This window comes from Pseudophryne corroboree, assembly GCF_028390025.1.
Source record: "Pseudophryne corroboree isolate aPseCor3 chromosome 3 unlocalized genomic scaffold, aPseCor3.hap2 SUPER_3_unloc_56, whole genome shotgun sequence".
Lineage (NCBI taxonomy): Eukaryota > Metazoa > Chordata > Amphibia > Anura > Myobatrachidae > Pseudophryne > Pseudophryne corroboree.
The window spans coordinates 589,225-611,296 of NW_026967548.1; the positions used below are offsets into that span (position 1 = coordinate 589,225).

The window sequence follows — 22,072 nt, forward strand, 5'->3', positions numbered from 1 at the left end:
TCAGAATCCGGAGTGGTGACGAGTGGAAGACAGCCTTCAACACTCGAGATGGCCATTATGAATACCTGGTAATGCCATTTGGGTTAAGTAATGCTCCAGCGGTATTCCAACACTTCGTGAACGAGATCTTTCGTGATGTCCTGTATAAGTACCTTGTTGTTTACTTAGATGATATTCTTATCTTCTCTCAAGACCTTCCATCTCATCGCCTACAAGTCTGTGAAGTTCTCCGACGTCTTCGTGAGAACCGTCTCTACGGGAAATTATCTAAATGTACCTTCGAAGTTCCCTCTATACCCTTCCTGGGGTATATAATTTCCGGATCGGATCTTCAGATGGACCCGGCAAAATTGGAAGCCATTGCCAATTGGTCCATTCCAAACTCCCTCAAATCTATCCAGCGGTTCCTGGGTTTTGCCAACTATTATAGAAAATTTATTCGAGGATTCTCCACTCTCATCGCTCCTATTACCAACCTGACTCGGAAAGGGGCAGATCATTCCAACTGGTCAGAAGAAGCCTTGGCAGCCTTCCGGAAGATCAAGCTAGCCTTTATGTCTGCTCCAGTGCTGTCACAGCCAGATGTCAACAGGCCGTTCGAGTTGGAGGTAGATGCCTCTACAGTTGGGGTTGGAGCTGTTCTCTCCCAGAAGGGACCTGATGGGAAAGTTCACCCTTGTGGATTCTTCTCTCGCAAGTTTCTTCCCGCAGAAGCTAACTACTCCGTGGGAGATCAAGAGTTACTAGCAATCAAACTGGCTCTCGAGGAATGGAGATATCTCCTAGAAGGGGCTAAACATCCGTTTAACATCTTCACGGATCATAAAAACCTGCTATACCTAAAAGCAGCTCAGTGCCTTAACCTTCGCCAGTCCAGGTGGGCTATGTTTTTCTCACGTTTTAATTTCAGGCTTCATTTCCGCCCAGGTTCACAGAATGTGAAAGCCGATGCATTATCCCGGTCCATGGAATCAGAAGAGGGAACATCTGACTCTGTGCCACATTCCATCCTGAGTCCCGTGGTTTTCGCTGCCTCTCAAGTCTCTCCAGCTCCACCTCCGGGTAAGACTTTTGTTTCCCCAGAACTCCGTCCCAAGTTGCTAGCTTGGGCCCACCAGTCCAAGTTCACTGGTCATCCTGGTGTCCTGAAGACATTCAAGTTCCTTTCTGCGTCATATTGGTGGCCGAAGATGAAAGTGGACATCCAGGATTTCGTGGCATCCTGTCCTAAATGTGTGCAGCACAAGACTCCTCGTCAGTCTCCAGCAGGTCAGTTACAACCCTTATCTGTCCCTAATCGTCCTTGGTCTCACCTATCAATGGATTTTATCACTGATCTTCCACCTTCTCAGGGACATAACACTATTTGGGTTGTAGTGGACAGATTTTCCAAGATGGCTCATTTCGTTCCTCTCCAGGGTCTCCCTTCTGCCCCGAAACTTGCCCAGATCTTCCTACAGGAGATCTTCCGTTTACACGGTTTACCCTCCGAAATAATATCTGATCGGGGGTTACAGTTTGTAGCAAGGTTTTGGAGGGCCCTCTGTTCTGCCATGCAGATAAAATTGAAATTCTCGTCATCATACCATCCTCAGACGAACGGGCAGACAGAGAGAGTCAATCAAGAACTTGAGACTTTCCTAAGGTTATATGTGACATCCTCCCAGGATGATTGGTTCAATCTGCTCCCATGGGCCGAGTTTGCCCATAACTTTCGTTACCACACTGCTACAGACACGACACCATTCTTTGCAGTCTATGGGCAACATCCCCGGGTACCTGAATTCCAAGAACTCCCTCACATGGATGTTCCTGCTGCCACTACTGCTCTGACCCAGTTTTCCTCCATTTGGAAAAGAATTCACGTTTCCCTCAAAAAAGCCTCCAGTCGATACAAGGTCTATGCCGACCGTAAGAGACGTGCGGTTCCCCATTTGAAACCGGGGGACAGGGTTTGGTTATCAACCCGCAACCTTCGTCTCAGGGTTCCATCCATGAAGTTCGCACCACGCTTCATTGGTCCTTACCCTATTGAGAGTGTCATCAACCCAGTGGCTTACAAGTTAAAATTACCACCTTCGCTTCGTATTCCTAATGCCTTTCACATTTCTCTCCTCAGACCTCTAGTCCTAAACCGCTTTCAGAATACTCTTCCAGCAGGTCCCAAGGTTCGAACTCAGCGGGGCGTGGAATTTGAGATCAACAAGATTCTGGACTCTCGTTGCCGGTATGGACGTCTCCAGTACCTGGTCGATTGGTTCGGTTATGGCCCAGAGGAGAGAAGCTGGGTGAATTCATCTGATGTCCATGCTCCTAGGTTGGTCCGTGTCTTCCACAGTACTCATCCCTCCAAACCACGTGGGTGTTCGGTGTCCACCCCTAAAGGAGGGGGTACTGTCAGGAATCGACTTACCAGACTGGCATCCGTCCGCCGCTGCGGACTCCGTCCTGGCTCCCTGCGGTCACCTGTCGCCTGTGCCCCTGCCATGGGACATCATCAAGGTCCTGGGAACGTTCCTGAGCCAGCGGGCGTGTGCGCGCCGCGTCCCCGCTGGGCCGCGGCGTGGGCATCGCCATGACAGTTTCCAAACAGCTAGTATGCGGCGGCCAATCCGGTGCGTGGCCGCACCCACTGTCCTTTCCTTCATCCAATCCCTGCACACCATGGGGTATATAGGAGGCTACAGTTTCACCTAACAGGCATCCTGGACTTTGTGTCATTCTGACAACCTGCATGAAAGGATCGGCTCCTGTTTCTCCTGAGTTCCTGGTTCTCTGCTAAGAACTTATACTCCTGGTGATTCTACTTTGCTCCCGTGGAACTTCAAGGCTCAGCAATACCAGCAACCTGCATTGGGCTTCACACTCATCACCACCTTGTGTGCTTCAGCCTGCAGTTGAAGACTAAACTCCAGGTGTGTTCATTCCTCCACCTGTGACACAGCTTGCTGCTGCCAGTGCCTCATCACCTGCACTGTGAGTTGGTCTCCTGCTTATGCTCAGGTTTGCAATATCCATCTACTGCCTTAGTTCTCTGTTTTAAAACCCTGCTCTGGTTTCCAAACCAGAATCATTTCATTGACATTCATTCTGTTGTTTTATATTTCCGGATATGATTTCTCAAGTCACCTATCATCTATTGCCATAGACTATCTGTTATCACTCCAAGTGTTTTCTCATCTGATATATTATTTCTGCTGCATTTCTGTTTAACTTATCTGCTGAATAAAATACCATTGCGCTCATGCGCAAGAACGTGATACAACCTCCTCGTCTCTTTCCTCCTACCTCCACTGACCCACTAGCGCCCCCTCCGGGGACACAGACCAAACACAATCTGACACTGTATATGTAACGTATGGTGTAACTAGACCTGACTCCTGTTATTCTCACCAGTAATGACACTTATACATTTCCCATTGTGTATATGTAACGTATGGTGTAACTAGATCTGACTCCTTTCATTCTCACCAGTATTAATGTTACTTATACATTTCCTCTTCTGTATATGTAACGTATGGTGTAACTAGATCTGACTCCTGTTATTCTCACCAGTAATGATACTTATAGATTTCCCCTTCTGTTTATGTAACGTATGGTGTAACTAGATCTGACTCCTGTCATTCTCACCGGTAATAATGTTACTTATACATTTCCCCTTCTGTTTATGTAACGTATGGTGTAACTAGATCTGACTCCTGTCATTCTTACCGGTAATAATGTTACTTATACATTGCCCCTTTTGTATATATAACATATGGTGTAACTAGATCTGACTCCTGTCACTCTCACCAGTAATAATGTTACTTATACATTTTCCCTTCTGTATATGTAACGTATGGTGTAACTAGATCTGACTCCTGTCATTCTCACCAGTAATAATGTTACTTATATAATTCCCCTTCTGTATATGGAACATATGGTGTAACTAGATCTGACTCCTGTCATTCTCACCAGTAATAATGTTACTTATACATTTCCCCTTCTGTATATGTAACGTATGGTGTAACTAGATCTGACTTCTGTCTTTCTCACCAGTAATGTTACTTATACATTTCCCCTTCTGTAGATGGAACATATGGTGTAACTAGATCTGACTCCTGTCACTCTCACCAGTAATAATGTTACTTGTAGATTTCCCCTTCTGTATATGTAACGTATGGTGTAACTAGATCTGACTCCTGTTATTCTCACCAGTAATGACACTTATACATTTCCCATTGTGTATATGTAACGTATGGTGTAACTAGATATGACTCCTGTCATTCTCACCAGTAATAATGTTACTTATACATTTCCCCTTCTGTATATGGAACATATGGTGTAACTAGATCTGACTCCTTTCATTCTCACCAGTAATAATGTTACTTATACATTTCCCCTTCTATATATGTAACGTATGATGTAACTAGATCTGACTCCTGTCATTCTCAACAGTAATAATGTCACTTATATAATTCCCCTTCTGTATATGGAACGTATGGTGTAACTAGATCTGACTCCTGTCATTCTCACCAGTAATAATTTTACTTATATAATTTCCCTTCTGTATATGGAACGTATGGTGTAACTAGATCTGACTCCTGTCATTCTCACCAGTAATAATGTTACTTATACATTTACCCATCTGTATATGTAACATATGGTGTAACTAGATCTGACTCCTGTCATTCTCACCAGTATTAATGTTACTTATACATTTCCTCTTCTGTATATGTAACGTATGGTGTAACTAGATCTGACTCCTGTTATTCTCACCAGTAATGATACTTATAGATTTCCCCTTCTGTTTATGTAACGTATGGTGTAACTAGATCTGACTCCTGTCATTCTCACCGGTAATAATGTTACTTATACATTTCCCCTTCTGTTTATGTAACGTATGGTGTAACTAGATCTGACTCCTGTCATTCTTACCGGTAATAATGTTACTTATACATTGCCCCTTTTGTATATATAACATATGGTGTAACTAGATCTGACTCCTGTCACTCTCACCAGTAATAATGTTACTTATACATTTTCCCTTCTGTATATGTAACGTATGGTGTAACTAGATCTGACTCCTGTCATTCTCACCAGTAATAATGTTACTTATATAATTCCCCTTCTGTATATGGAACGTATGGTGTAACTAGATCTGACTCCTGTCATTCTCACCAGTAATAATGTTACTTATACATTTCCCCTTCTGTATATGTAACGTATGGTGTAACTAGATCTGACTTCTGTCTTTCTCACCAGTAATGTTACTTATACATTTCCCCTTCTGTAGATGGAACATATGGTGTAACTAGATCTGACTCCTGTCACTCTCACCAGTAATAATGTTACTTGTAGATTTCCCCTTCTGTATATGTAACGTATGGTGTAACTAGATCTGACTCCTGTCACTCTCACCAGTAATAATGTTACTTATACATCACTTTCCTCCAAATAGGACTCACAGAACTTTACATTCACAATTACACAGAGGACAAGATAGACAATAAGTAGAACAGAATAAAGACCTCAGCATGTGGGATGTATATTTAGGAAGTGAAGGAACATTAATGAAACATGTGAGTAACAGTCATCAGTCTGTTTGTGGTCACCAGGGTGGAGGTCTCTTGGACTGTGCGAGGCAGCAGGTTCCATGGTCAGGGCTGCATAGCTAACAGATCAACCACAAATGAATTACGGCAGATTCTTGGTACTGCTGGTAACAGTCTGAGGGGGAGAGGTAAAGAATTCCAGAGAAAGGGAGCAGCATGTGAAAAATCTTGGATAGGCATGGGAGGAAGTAATCAGAAGACAGGAGAGTCGGCATGCATTAGCATATGGACCTGTTTCACTAGGACTGAGTCACGGCCTACTGGCATCACCCACACCTGGAGCTCAGCTAGACATTTAGTATTGGTATTGTTTTCAGTACCCGGAGCAAAGACAGGTTATCTGCATAGTAGAGGTAAAGGAGGACATGACGTCTTATTATTTCACCCAGTAGTAGCATGTATATTGTAAAAAAAAAACCACAGGACATAGGATAAAACCTGAAGGAACAATGCAGGGAAATGGTGAAGATGAGTATACTCCAGAAGATTAAAATGGTTCCTCACCTGTGTGATGTCTACTGTGTCCAACAAGAGCTGATTTATTAATCACTCAGAGCATGCAAGTGGCTTCACACCTCTGTGAGTTCTCTCATGTTGAACAAGATGTGATTTCCGTGTAAAACATTTCCCACACTCAGAACATGGAAATGGCTTCTCACTTGTGTGAATTCTCTCATGTCTAACAAGAGTTGATTTCTGTGTAAAACATTCTTCACACTCAGAACATGAAAATGGCTTCTCTCCGGTGTGACTTCTCTCATGTCTAACAAGAGCTGATTTAAGTGCAAAACGTTTCCCACACTCAGAACATGAAAATGGCTTCTCTCCGGTGTGACTTCTCTCATGTATAATAAGATATGACTTGTGTGATAAATCTTTTCCACACTCAGAACAAGAAAATGGCTTCTCTCCGGTGTGACTTCTTTCATGTTGAACAAGATTCGATTTCTGTGTAAAACATTTCCCACACTCAGAACATGTAAATGGCTTCTCTCCGGTGTGACTTCTCTCATGTCTAACAAGAGTTGATTTAAGTGCAAAACGTTTCCCACACTCAGAACATGTAAATGGCTTCTCTCCGGTGTGACTTCTCTCATGTTGAACAAGAGTTGATTTCTGTGAAAAACCTTTTCCACACTCAGAACATGTAAATGGCTTCTCTCCGGTGTGACTTCTCTCATGCATAACAAGATATGACTTGTGTGAAAAACGTTTTCCACACTCGGAACAAGAAAATGGCTTCTCACCTGTATGACTTCTCTGATGTGTAACAAGATATGATTTCTGTGTAAAACATTTCCCACATTCAGAACATGGAAATGGCCTCTCACCTGCCTTAGCTGGCTGTTGGGTAATACGTTTTGTGTTCTGTGTAAAACATTTGGCATCTATAGAACAGGGAAACACTGTATCTACTCTCAGAGCTGTAACAGATGCACCAATATCAGAGTGATGAGGAGAACATTTCCCAGGATCAGGGGGATCAGCTGATAGAGCTGGATGTATAATTGGGGTAACGGGATTAGCTCTTGGAGAATCCTGTCTACTGTCATTATCTTTTATGTCACAATCCGAGGATAACATTAGATGTCCTTCTGAGATATTCCTGCTTGTGTGTCCATCTGCTGGAAATAAAATACATTATGGAAATGTGACATTTTCTGTAACAATATAAATCTTGTAAACAATAGGAGAAGACAACTCTCTGGGACACTTAATTGTAAATGTGTGTGTATCATAAAACATAACTTTTAATGAAGGCTTTATAATATTGTGTCTCAGACTATCATTGTGTCCACCCTCCTGAGAACACTCACAATAACAAATGTAATATTATAATAAGACTTAGATATATCTCTCTCTTGTACTGGTAACTAACCATGAAGTATAAATGGAGATGTAGTCACTCGCCAAGTCCTATGTCAGCACCAATGTAAAACAATGGATGGGGAACATATCGTATGAATTGGAGATTCTAGATGAACAATAACATCAGTCATATGAGCTGATGGATCAGAGAAATGTCTCCTAACGTTACTCCTGGAAGCATTGGTAAGGTAGCATTCCTTTATGTGTGTGCTCATATACTGGTAAGCCTGTACATGTGTTACTCACCCTTATATAAGGTATATTGCTATAGCAGAGTAGGTGTAGAACAAGGAATTTTACATGCAATACACCATATAATACACTGCAATCATCATCATCATCATCATCTGCTAGGTTATAATACCCTGTTACACCCCTATCATCAGTGTCTTACCTCTATACTCTCAATAGTAATAAGGATGATGGTGTGCACAGTAAGTATGATACAGAGAATTACATATCAGAATCTATACAGCTGCCACCATACTTCTGCTTCTCATACGTGTGCTACTGGCAGCAGTGAACATCTGAGTGAGAGTGCAGGGAAGACAGCAGAGTCTGATGAGAAAGAGATTGGATCTGCCTTTGCAGGGATGTACCACACCTGTCACCCCTGTTAGTATATAAAATAATAAATAAGAGGGGCGTGGCCTTAGTCCATCCAGACGTGCTTTCTGGAGCTCTCCTCACTAAGTGGCTTCTTATCTACCCTACCTGATAGCTCTCAGCCGCCGCTGGGACCAAGACCCAATCTATTAATTCCACCACTCCTACTGCCCTAAAGCTGCTCGCTGTGCATACTCCAGTCACTGTTCACTGCCACAGCCTAGCAACGCAGCTGAAGCCATTGGCTGAATTCTGGGGCTAAGTGTGCCTAGTCTTTCCTGCACGCTCCGGCCACCTGACTTGGAGGTGCTTTTGGCTCAGGCGGGAGCACTTACTCGCCTGCTAACACAGGTGCGCAGCTCCCGTTACTACTGAGGACAGAAGGGTCTGCCCACAGTCACCGGAGCCCTGCGGTGATATTGGGAGGTGAGGTGGCTGCCATTTTGGATCCTGGTACCCGGCCATCGCATGCTTTGCCTTCTGCCTTCAATAATGTGTAAAATTGATATAAACTGCTAAATAAGTGTCCTGGCGGCTGGACCGGGGTCACTACACTAAATTGAGGCATTTGCCTGGAGGTGAAACTACCTTCTATTTATATGGTACCACTATAATCTACTTCCTCTCAGTCTACATGCAGAGCCCAGTATCAAGTATCGTCTGAGTACAGCTCATTACACTCTGATTACAACCTCACAGTGTATTATTTTGTGGATTTATCCACTGAATATATTTTGCCATTTGTGTCTCTCTGTGTCGAGAGCTTCACGTCTGTATCACGCTGACCTCTAGTGGAATTTATCGGTCACTACTGTGTTATTTGCATTGCATTACATCATGTTTAAGCTTTGAGGTCTGATATCAGTGAGATTGGCACTCGTACAGACTAAAATGAATGAGATTGTTGCGTCTCACAAAGATCTGATCTCAGCACATGACACCCTTCAGGAAGACCTGGTCTCTATTCGTGATAAAGTCATTGATTTAGAAGACTGCTCTATGAGAAATAATATCAGAATAATGGGCGTTCCAGATTCTGTTACAAATGCTGAGCTTTATGATTATGCCACGGTCCTCTTGTCAGAAACTTTCACCGAAGGCTTCTGCTGCGGACCTTCTTATTGATAAGATCCATAGGCTCCCAAAGTCCAAACAGGCCCCTATCCAAGCTCCGAGGGACACTCTGCTCAGGGTCCACTTTCTTCATATTAAAGAACGTATCCTACAGGCTGCTTTGTCTTCCTCATCCACAGCTGAGTGCCTGGATAATATGCAGCTATTTACGGATATTTCTCCTGTGACGCTGGCCAAAAGGCGTCTATTCCACCCAAGGGAATATACGTTATGGTAAGAACTTACCGTTGATATCGGTATTCTTCCTAAGTCCACAGGATCCACAAAATAACAATGGGATATGATGAAGCGACAGCCTCCCAGCTTGCAACGGGTCCCGTCCATATATCCCCGCCTCCTTGCTCAGGCAAATCAGTTGTATTCCAAAGCTCAAGGCAGGAGCATCATAGAGAGCCTTAATCAGGCGATAAGAACACACATGCACACCCTTCCGTACAAGAAGGAAGAGGCCAGTGAGTAAAAGGATCCTCAAATCAGGTGAGTCAGGGTGGGATCCCTATGGATCCTGTGGACTTACCATAACGTATATTTCTCTGGCAGGGTCCACAGTTATCCACAGGATAACAATGGGATTTCCCAAAGCAATTTAGTGAAGGGGAAGCTCCAGACTTGAAAGGAGAATCCTTCGCCCGAATGCAGCATCCTGAGGCAAAGGTATCAAAGGCATAATGTCTAATGAATGTGTTAATGGAAGACCGTGTGGCTGCCTTACATATGTGTTCCGCTGAAGCACCACGTTGTGCTGCCCACGACGGACCTGCCTTACGAGTAGAGTGAGCAGAGACACTAGCTGGATTAGGGAGATCAGCTTGAGAATATGCTTCTGAAATCGTCATTCTAAGCCACCTCGCTAGTGTTTGCTTGTCAGCAGGCCAGCCTCTCTTGTGAAATCCATAGAAAACAAAGAGATAATCTGTCTTTCTGATGGCACTGGTACGATCCACGTTGATCCTTAAAGCCCTGACTACGTCCAAAGATGCATCTCCCACAGAAAGATCTGGCCCTTGAAAAGTTGGTACAACAATTTCTTTCTTAAGGCGGAATTTAGACACTATCTGGATGAAATATCAGAAAAGGAGAGCGACATAACAATGCCCCTAAATCTGAATCTCTTCTAGCTGAGGCAATAGCAAGTAGAAAGAGAACTTTAGCTGTCAACCATTTAAGATCCACTTTATTAAGTGGTTCAAATGAGGCAACTTGAAGGGCTTTCAGGACTAGACTTAAGTCCCAAGGCACTGTAGGAGGAACAAAAAATTGTTGAATGTGCAGCATTCCCTGGAAAAAAGTACGCACATCCTGTAAATTGGCAATTTTCTTTTGGAACCATACAGTCAATGCCAACACTTGCACTCTCAAGGAAGCCACCTTCAAACCTTTATTCATTCCTGCCTGAAGAAATGCTAACACCCTGGAAACTCTGAAAGACTTAAGGTCCATTTTCCGTTCACTGCACCAATGAATATAGGTTTTCCATATTCGGTGATAAATGCAAGCTGAGGAAGGTTTCCTTGTTCTGAGCATAGTCTGAATTACCTGTTGTGAGAATCCTCTTGACTTCAGGATAGAGGTTTCAAGAGCCACGCCATCAAAGACAGTTGATCCAGATGTCTGTGATAACAAGGACCCTGCATCAGTAGATCTGGATGTTGAGGGAACAGAAGTGGAACACCCATCGACATACTCAGCAGATCTGTGTATCAATGTCTTCTGGGCCAAGCCGGAGCTATTAGTATCATGGCACTTTTCCCTGTCTTTATCTTTCTCACCACCATGGGTAATAGGGTGATTGAAGGAAACACATAAACCAGATGAAAGTCCCATGGGACCGACAGGGCATCCACAAAGATCGCTCTGGGATCTTTTGTTCTTGCCCCATAAGCAAGAACTTTGTTGTTCAGATGGGATGCAATGAGATCTATCTCTGGAAACCCCCACTTGTCTACCAGAGTCTGGAAGACCTCCGGGTGTAGAGACCATTCATTTTCCTGAATGGCGTGTCGACTGAGAAAGTCCGCTTCCCAGTTTAGGACTCCCGGAACGAACACTGTGGACAAGGCTGGATGATGAAGTTCTGCCCACTTTAGTATGTGACTTACCTCCTCCATCGCTTTCCGGCTTCGAGTTCCTCCCTGATGGTTGAGGTACGCTACTGCCGTTGCATTGCCTGAGCGGATCTGGACTGGTTTTCTCCGAAAAAAGTCCTTTGCCTGAATCAGTGCCATATATATGGCCCAAAGTTCCAATATGTTTATTGGCAGGAAACTTTCTTCCCTGGTCTATTGCCCCTGAAAACACATTTCTGACACTGCTCCCCAGGCCTGAAGACTGGAATCTATCATCAGAATTTCCTAATCTGATATCCAAAGGGGTCTACCCTTGTCCAGATGGGATGTCTGTAGCCACCGGGCTAATGACCTTCTTACTTCTATTGTAAGAGACAGGGTCTGTGTTTTTATCGTCTGATGCAACCCATTCCATTTGGCAAGAATCAGAAGCTGCAGAGGCCTTGAGTTGAATTGTGCATACTCCACCATGTCGAACGTTGATACCATCAAACCCATCACCCGCATTGCTGCGTGAATGGATACCACTTTACTGTGTAACAAGTCCTGAATCCTTGAGTGAACCTTGGATATCTTGTTCGGATTTAAACTTACTCTCTGAAGACCTGAATCCAGTACCAGCCCCAAGTGAGTCATCTGTTGTGACGGAACCAGAAACAATTTTTCCCAATTTATGAGCCACCCATGGTTCTGCAGACATGTTATTGTCTGTCGCAGATTACATAAGAGCAACTCCTGCATCTGTGTCAGGATTAAAAGATCACCGAGGTATGGAAAAAGTATTTTCTCATACGTCCTAGAGGATGCTGGGGTCATCATAGAACCATGGGGTATAGACGGGATCCGCAGGAGACATGGGCACTTTAAGACTTTGAAAGGGTGTGAACTGGCTCCTCCCTCTATGCCCCTCCTCCAGACTCGTTTTATAATTGTGCCCAGTGAGACTGGATGCACTGCAGGGAGCTCTACAGAGTTTCTCTGACAAGACTTATGTTAGGTTTTTTATGTTCAGGGAGGCTGCTGGCGACAGACTCCCTGCTTCGTGGGACTTAGGGGAGAGGAGTATCACCCACTTCCAGTGAGCTCAAGGGCTCTGCTTCTGGCTACAGGACGCCATTAGCTCCTGAGGGTGCTGATCGCTGGGTATGCCTAGATGCTCACACCCGCAGCCCGCCGTCACCCCCTTTCAGAGCCAGAAGTCAGAAGACAGGTGAGTAGATGAAGAAAAGAAGACTTCAGTGACGGCATTTATCTGAGGTACTGCAGCGTGCGGACGCTGCGCGCCAAGCTCCCACATACATGCAGCACTACAGGGTGCAGGGTGCGTGGGGGGGGGGGGGCGCGTCCTGGGCAGCTAATAAATCCTCAGTGGACATCTGGCCAGAGGGGACATTAGTGCAGAGGTACTGTTCCAAAACTCCCGCCAGTATAATCATACAAGAAGCGGTACTGAAGCTTCGTCCTCACAGCTCACTCGGCGCCATTTTCTCTCCATCAGGCTGCAGAGACGCTGGTCCTTCCTTCACACTGACAAGTATCAGGGTGCAAAACGGGGGGGGGGGGGGGGAGGGGGCGGCACTGGCTAAATTTGGTGCAATATACTTTATATAAAAAGCGCTTATTTGGCATTTATTGGGCGCTGGGGTGTGAACTGGCAAATCCCCTCTGTGTCTCTCTGACAGGCTTTACTGTGGGTCTGTCCCCTGTGTCTGTGGGTGTTTGGTGCACGTGTGTCGACATGTCTGAGGCTGAAGGCTCTTCCCAAGAGGAGGCTGTATTAGGGACACAAACGGCTGTTCCTCCACAACAAAAGAAAAAGCATCACTATCAGAAGCAGTCCTTTCGGCCCAATAAATACAGGAAGGGCCGATGTTCTTCCTTCCTTGCTACTAGAGGAAGGGGAAGAGGTAAATGATCACCAGCCTTGTCAGGCTCCCAGGAGCAGAAGTCCTCCCAGGCTTCTGCCAATTCAACCGCATGACGTTGGGGCTCATATGCGGGAGTCCGCACCGGTGGGGGCACGTCTCAAACTCTTCAGTCAGTTTTGGGTTCGTTCAGAGCTAGACCCATGGGTTTTACAAATAGTATCCCAAGGGTAGAAGCTGGAGTTTCAAGACGTTCCCCCTCGCCGTTTTTTCAAATCGGCCTTACCAGCTTCTCTTCCGGACAGGGAGGTAGTTTGCGACGCAATACAAAAGTTGTGTCAAAATCAAGTTATCGTCAGGGTTCCCCAGTCACAACAGGGAGAAGGCTTTTATTCGAGCCTGTTTGTGGTCCCGAAGCCGGACGGTTTGGTCAGACCAATCCTAAACCTGAAATCCCTAAATTTCTACCTAAAGAAATTCAAATTGAAGATGGAGTCTCTCCGAGCAGTGATCTCCAGTCTGGAGGAAGGGGATTTTATGGTGTTGGTGGACATAAAACATGCCTACTTACATGTTCCCATTTATCCTCCGCATCAGGCTTACCTGAGGTTTGCAATTCAGGATTGTCATTACCAATTTCAAACATTGCCGTTTGGTCTGTCCACGGCTCCGAGGATTTTCACCAAAGTGATGGCGGAGATGATGGTTCTCCTTCGCAAGCAAGGAGTCACGATTACCCCATACTTAGACGATCTCCTGATAAAGGCGAGATCCAGGGACCAGTTGGTGCAAAACGTTGCACTCTCCCTGACAGTTCTTCAGCAGCATGGTTGGCTCCTAAATTTGCCAAAATCCCAGTTGATTCCGATGACGCGGTTGTTTTTTTTGGGAATATTGGACACAGAACTACAGAGAGTCTTTCTTCCAGTGGACAAGGCTCTGGAACTTCAGAGTCTGGTCAAACAAATTCTGAAACCAGCAAGAATGTCAATCCATTAATGCATTCAGTTGCTGGGGAAGACGGTTGCGGCCTACGAGGCCATTCAGTTTCGCAGGTTCCATGCAGAGTGTTCCAGTGGGACCTGTTGGACAAGTGGTCCAGGTCCCACCTACACCGGAGGATAATCCTGTCTTCCAAGACCAGGATATCACTCCTGTGGTGGCTGCACAGCTCTCACCTCCTAGAGGGGAGCAGGTTCGGGATACAGGACTGGATCCTGGTGACCACGGATGCAAGCCTCCGAGGCTGGGGGGCAGTCACAATGGGAGAAAACTTCCAAGGAAGATGGTCAAGTCAGGAAACTTGTTTCCACATAAATGTTCTGGAGTTAAGGGCCTATTACAACAGGGGCCGTGCGTGTATCAGGACTTACCGCGCTTCGTTTGACGGCATGGCGGTTGAGCGCAAAATCCTAGCCTGTAAGGGTATTCCCAGTGAAGTAATTCCCACACTTATTCAGCCAGAAAAGGTAAAGTCTAAACATTACCACCGTATTTGGAGAAAATATGTTTCTTGGTGTGAATCCAAGGGGGCTCCTACGGAATAGTTTCGACTAGGACGTTTTCCCCATTTTCTACAAGCAGGTGTGGATGCGGGCCTAAAATTGGGCTCAATTAAGGTACAGATTTCGGCCTTATCGGTTTTATTTCAGAAACAATTGGCCTCCCTTCCAGAAGTTCAGACTTTCGTAAAAGGAATGTTGCACATCCAACCTCCATTTGTGCCTCCAGTGGCACCATGGGATCTTAATGTGGTGTTGCAGTTCCTTCAATCACATTGATTTGAACCTTTACGGAAGGTAGAGTTGAAATTCCTCACTTGGAAAGTGGTCATCCTGTTGGCCTTGGCATCTGCAAGGCGGGTGTCTGAGTTAGCGGCCTTGTCTCACAAGGGCCCTTATATGATCTTCCATGTAGATAGAGCTGAATTGAGGACACGTCAACAATTTCTACCGAAAGTGGTTTCCTCTTTCCACATGAACTAACCTATTGTGGTGCCTGTGGCTACTGACGCCTTCGCTGAGTCAAAATCTCTGGATGTGGTCAGAGCTTTGAAGATTTATTTCGCCAGAACGGCTCAGATTAGGAAAACAGAGGCTCTGTTTGTCCTGTATGCTCCCAACAAGGTTGGGTGTCCTGCTTCCAAGCAGACCATTGCACGCTGGATCTGTAACACGATTCATCATGCTCATTCCACGGCTGGATTGCCGTTACCGGAATCGGTGAAAGCCCATTCTACTAGAAAGATGGGCTCGTCCTGGGCGGCTGCCCGGGGGGTCTCGGCATTGCAACTTTGCCGAGCAGCTACTTGGTCTGAGTCAAACACATTTGCAAAGTTCTACAAGTTTGACACCTTGGCCGATGAAGACCTTCAGTTGTTCAATCGGTGCTGCAGAGTCATCCGCACTCTCCCGCCCGTTCTAGAGCTTTGGTATAACCCCATGTTTCTATGATGACCCCAGCATCCTCTAAGACGTATGAGAAATAGACGTTATGGCAAGAACTTACCGTTGATAACGTAATTTCTCTTATGTCCACAGGTATCCACAGGATAACATTGGGATATGCTGGAGCGACAGCGGAAATGGCACCAAACAGTCACAAGCTTTCTGGCCTCCCAGGATGCATCGGGGCTTCACCATATAATCCCGCCCACTCACTCAGTCAAATCTGTTCTTTCCACAGCGATTAGGCAGGAGCATCAGGTAGAAACCTATTTAGGCGATAAGAACACACACCCTTCCATACAAGAGGGAAGAGGTTTAATGATTGTCAAGATCCTCAAATCAGGTGCATCAAGGTGGGATCCCTGTGGATACCTGTGGATATAAGAGAAATTACGTTATCAACGGTAAGTTCTTACCATAATGTCTATTTCTCTGGCTGGGTCCACAGGTTATCCACAGGATAACATTGGGATTCCCAAAGCCAGTTTTAGTGGTGGGGACGCTCCTGATTACACAGGAGGACCTTTCGCGCGAAGTCTGCATCATGAGAGGCAAAAGTATCCAAGGCATAATGTTTGATGAATGTGTTTATGGAAGACCATGTGGCTGCCTTACAAATCTGTTCTGCTGAAGCACCCTGTTGTGCTGCCCATGAAGGACCTACCTTACGTGTAGAGTGAGCAGAGACATTAGCAGGAGTAGGGAGATCTGCATGAGAATAAGCTTCTGATATTACCATTCGGAGCCATCTTGCGAGCGTCTGTTTACTAGCAGGCCATCCTCTTCTATGAAATCCGTAGAGGATGAAGAGAGAATCTGTTTTTCTGATGGCACTAGTACGATCTATGTAGATTCTTAAAGCTCGGACTACATCCAGCGACGCTTCTCCCGCAGAAAGTCCCGATACCTGAAAAGCTGGGACTACAATCTCTTCATTAAGGTGAAACTTTGACACCACCTTCGGAAGATAACCAGATCTAGTTCTGAGAACTGCTCTGTCTGGAAAAAAATTTAGTAAAGGAGACTTACATGATAATGCTCCTAAATCTGACTCTCTTCTGGCTGACGCCATTGCCAATAGAAAAAGTACTTTAGCCGTTAACCATTTAAGATCTGCTCTCTTAAGTGGTTCAAACGGAGGTCCCTGGAGAAATTTAAGAACTAAATTCAAATCCCAGGGAGCTGCAGGAGGAACAAATGGAGGTTAAATATGTACCACTCCCTGAAAGAAAGTATGTACATCCTGTAAATCAGCAATCTTTCGCTGAAACCATACAGTTAACGCTGATACTTGAACTCTCAAGGAAGCTACTTTCAAACCTTTATCCAATCCTGCTTGAAGGAAATCCAAAATCCTGGATACTTTAAAAGATCTCGGATTCAAACTTTTTTCAGTACACCAATGAATATAGGCTTGCCATATTCTATGATACACACGAGCTGAAGAAGGCTTTCTTGCTCGGAGCATAGTTTGGATTACTTGTTTTGAAAATCCTATAGCTTTTAGGATAGAGGTTTCAACAGCCACGCCGTCAAAGACAGACGATCCAGATGACTGTGACAACAAGGACCCTGCATTAGCAGATCAGGACGTTGAGGGAGCAGTATTGGTGCTTCCACGGACATTCTCAGTAGATCTGTGTACCAATGCCTTCTTAGCCAAGCTGGAGCTATTAGAATTATTGCTCCCTGTGCTTGCTTTATTTTTCTCACTACTCTGGGTAACAGAGATATTGGAGGGAACAGATATGCCAGATTAAATTTCCATTCTACTGACAGTGCGTCTACAAGGACCGCTCCGGGATCCTTGGTTCTTGATCCGTACTTCAGAACTTTGTTGTTTAGACGAGACGCCATGAGGTCTATCTCTGGTAGACCCCATCTGTTCGCTATTGTCTGAAACACTTCTGGGTGTAATGCCCATTCGGTTTCCTGAATGGTGTGTCGACTGAGAAAATCCGCTTCCCAGTTCAGTACACCCGGGACAAACAGTGCTGACAATGCTGGGAGATTGAGTTCTGCTCATCTTAGAATGGGAGTTACTTCCTCCATCAATCTTTTGCTGTGAGTTCCTCCTTGATGATTGAGGTACGCAACTGCTGTCGCATTGTCTGAGCGAATCTGGACCGGTCTTCCTTGCAGACTGTCCTTTGCCTGAACTAGAGCCATATAAATGGCCCTTATTTCCAACAGATTTATTGGCAGGCGACTTTCCCTTACGGTCCATTTTCCCTGGAACCAAAGGCTTCCGAGTACCACATCCCAGCCTTGCAGACTGGCATCTGTTTCAAGCTAGGGGAGAAAAAAGAAAGCTCTTGTGTGGGCGCACTCTTATCTATTTGTAATCACATAAAGTGATTATCCTCTTATAAATGCAATTTGCTAATAAAACATAATTTTATTAATATATCCTTTAAGATCATTGTATTAGCCCATTATCAGGAATGTGCATGATCCAAGTAAATTACACTCTGGTGGGATTCAATTTATAAACAAAGTGTATGTAATAAAATGTTCTGGTCCTAACTCAGGCGATGAGTTTAAGAAAGGATGTAGATACTGCAAATCATACATCCATTTCAACCTGACCAGTACAGATAACCTGTATTAATGAGACCAATTAGGTGAATTGATTTGTGATTCTCTTATTAGTCAAAAAACAACTGGTGTCATTGACGTCACAGTATAAAGTTCATATTGTTATTGCAACTTCGCAGAATGGATGTGTATCACGGTATTGGGTCCTGGAGGAATCAGGACTAGTTCCTCTGCTGGTGGAAACACCTTGCCTCGGCCAAAAGTTAGTGAGGGATAGGGAAAAAATTGGTGATGCTGCCCTCAGCATGTTAGAGGAACTCTATATGGAATCTACTGGTAATGAATTACCGACATCCAGACCTAAGTGTAAACCTAAATCGTCCTTTTTTCCCCCAGACCACAATAGTCCTGAAATTCGAGTATTTATGAATCTGGTCTCTAAAGAATTCGACAATATATACGATCAGACCAAAAAGGGCATACATCGTTTTCCCTCTAACCTAAAGTTCAATGAGAGGCGGGCATTACAAGAACTCCAAGGTTGGAAAGACGTTATCATCAAACCCTCGGATAAGGGGGGCAATGTGGTTATTTGGCCACAGGACATGTATATCATGGAAGCCCGACGCCAACTTAATAATACCACTTGTTATAGGAAGCTGTTCAACAATCCCACCTCTGATTTTCTTCAATTATACAATAAGATAATACAGGATGCGGCTGTACAAGGTACTATCACGCCACAAGAATCTAAATATCTGACAGTTTCAAATCCTAGAACACCTACGTTTTACCTGCTACCCAAAATACACAAAGATGCAGCACGACCCCCAGGAAGACCAATTATGTCAGGCAATGGGGGTCTTTTGGAACAGCCCAGCCGGTTCCTGGATTTACACCTTCGGGAACATGTACTCTCTCTACCTTCTTATCTACGGGATACTGCAGACCTTTTGAAAAAAATTAATGACATACATTTCGAAAAGAATTTTCTATTGGTGACCCTCGATGTGGAGGCATTATATACTAGTATTAGTCATCAACACGGCCTCACAGCAGTCAAGTTCTTCCTGGACCAGGAGGGAGAAAGTGACTTCTCTAATTTTCTGCAACAATTGCTGCATTTTGCTTTAGCCAAAAACTATTTTGTGTTCAAAGATCAATTTTTCCTACAAATAAGAGGGACAGCAATGGGCGCAGCTTGTGCGCCCACATACGCTAATCTCTTCTTAGGATGGTGGGAACATTTTTTCGTCTTTAACTCCGCTAACGACAAATATACCATACATGTCGTCATGTGGCTCCGATACATCGACGACATTTTCATTATTTGGAATGGCGAAAGAGAATTACTAGTTGAATTCATCAAAATATTGAACACCAATGATTTGAACATCCTGCTCACGCACACCATCAGCCCAGAGACTGTCCCTTTCCTCGATTTAAATATTTATAAATCTGACACGGGATACCTGGCCACTGAATTATATCGCAAGGAAATGGCAACTAATAGTCTCCTTTTCCAGACGAGCTCTCACTTCCCCCCAACCATCGAAAATATTCCCAAGGGGGAATATCTGAGACTGAGAAGGAACTGTTAAGAAGACCCAGTATTCAAGAAAAAAAGTTGGGAACTGACAAAACGCCTCCAAGCCAGGGGATATAGTAAACGATCTCTTAACCGTGCCTATTCAGCCACCAAGAAGATTAAAAGAGAAGATCTTATCTTTGGAAAAGACAAAGTTAAACCTGAACAAGATGACCAGATCAGATTCATTGGCACCTTTTGCCCAGAATGGAAAATGCTAAGGAACATCGTATCCAAACACCTACCAATACTACAATTAGATCCTGATCTCGCACCATTTGTACAAGCCCCAGTCCAGATGAGCTGGCGCAGGGCCAAGAATATTAAAGACCACTTGGTCCATAGCCATTTTGTGACCTCTACTCCTAAGAAACCAATTACAACAGGCTCTTTTCCCTGTGGCCATTGCAAATTATGCCCACAAATTTCACCTAACAAGACGGTCATGGATAGACACGGACAATCAATTAGAATACAGCACTTCTTCAACTGCAACTCACAATCAGTCATCTACTGTCTAACCTGCAGCTGTGACCTAAAATATATAGGCATGACCACCAGGAAACTTAAAGAGAGAATCCTAGAACACATGGGAAATATTAGAAATGCCCAACAAGACATTACCCGAATGAAACAACTTACCTCGGTCGCTAAACACTTCCACATGGTCCACAAAGGATCACCTAAGGATCTGAAAGTTTTCGGCCTGGATTCTATTAAATTGGGAATTCGCGGAGGAGATATCACTCATGAATTATTAAAGCGAGAAAGTGAATGGATCTTCCGTTTGGGCACTTTGAAGCCATCAGGACTCAACGAAAACATTAACTTTGGTGCCTTCTTATAAACCTTCTGCCTGGGCATTTTTGAAGCAAACAGTAATCAAACCAAAACCAAATATCAACCTGATGCCTTCATATCACATATTTGCTAAATCCAAAATTTTATTTTCTCCCTTGTCTTAACCAAAAAATCTTACCCACTTATTAATTTCTTCACATTTCACACACCCCCCCCCTAAACCAAAACAACAAACCCCCCCCCCGCCCTCCCCCTCTTTTTCACCAATTTATCTTACGCCCCCCTTTCACCTCATTCACCAACGCCATTTTACCAACTCACGTTTCCCCAGGTCCATTCTCACTATATCCTCCATCTCAGCACAACAACACAGTACACCTCAAATTCATCTTACCTCCCCTCACTCATCTTTTCAACTACATCATATTTCCCACATTAATCACCAGCTAATACCAATCTCCACACCCCATAATGGCATCACATAACACTCCCACATATCACCTCTCATCACTCCCATCCTGTATAACACATCTTTTCCATTGGCTTTCATCACATTTCACTATCTCTTTACTTTCTGTTGTTTTTTTCTCTGTTGAATAAATCTATTTTATTTATTAATTAATTTATCATTTCACCTTATTTTATTTAATTTATTTGATTTTATTTCATTCCATCACCACAATTTATGCTGTCTATTTATATTAATATTCATATATATTTTCCCTATCATTATCAGATATAATTTATTTATTAATTCTCCACCATAATCATTTCCATCTAATCGCCTCCATGGTCATTTTATTTTTCCAGACCCAACAACAATTCTTTCACACTAAGGCAGCCGCTGTTTACAGCTCATCATAATGCAGCAACCCATCAACATTCCACGGTCTTATCCCGTAACTTAATGCGCCCGCTAATCCTTTATTTTGCCACAATGTATAACCAGGGCATACTTGCCCGGCTCCAACATGGCGCAAGTACCATCTGCCTTCTCTAGGTGTTTCCCTTTATTGGAACCAGCAGTCATCATTTTTTACGCCGAACTAAGGGCATATTTGCCCTCTTCTAAAATGGCGCACACGGAATCAGTTCATCAGCAACGCCCTCTATTGTGGACAATCCCGGCCGCCGTCACCAGCGGCTCTCCACTCAATCACAGCTGATGCGGTACACCCGCAAAGCTCTATCCCCATTGGTCCTAAACTCTAGAATACGGCAATTTTAACCACCAGCTTACTCTCACAGACAGACCCAGGAAGTGAGCAAGCCCTAAAACGGGTGAAACGCGTTTTCCAGTGGGTCCATCTCGGTGGGATTCCTCCATCCAGCCACATCTGTTCATGGTTCTAACCACAAAACGGGATTCTTAATGCAGCTACATTGGTACTAACAGGTTCCTGGTTTCCTTATTGAAAAAACGGCACCCTATCCCTGAATGCTTTCAGGTCAGGTACTTCTTGCATGCAAAGTATAAAAGCCTGTTTTCCTTGATCATAGCTTATATCAGCCTATTTTAGTCAGGATCCAGTGATTCCTTCCGGTAGCCGCTACAATCACCTTT

At 44.3% G+C, this 22,072-nt stretch overlaps 2 protein-coding genes across 2 annotated transcripts in view; one reads left to right on the plus strand and one right to left on the minus strand.

Moving 5' to 3' along the window:
• LOC134984452 (zinc finger protein OZF-like) overlaps window positions 1–22,072 on the plus strand; it is a 176,399-nt gene that overhangs the window by 101,878 nt on the left and 52,449 nt on the right. The window lies entirely within an intron of this gene.
• The window catches only part of LOC134984449 (zinc finger protein 583-like), a 34,774-nt gene continuing 18,213 nt past the window's right edge, over window positions 5,512–22,072 (minus strand). The window contains exon 6 of the mRNA XM_063950026.1: window positions 5,512–7,216. Coding sequence (XP_063806096.1) covers window positions 6,141–7,216 — 1,076 coding nt within the window. The 3' untranslated portion in view covers window positions 5,512–6,140. The remainder of the gene's footprint in view (window positions 7,217–22,072) is intronic.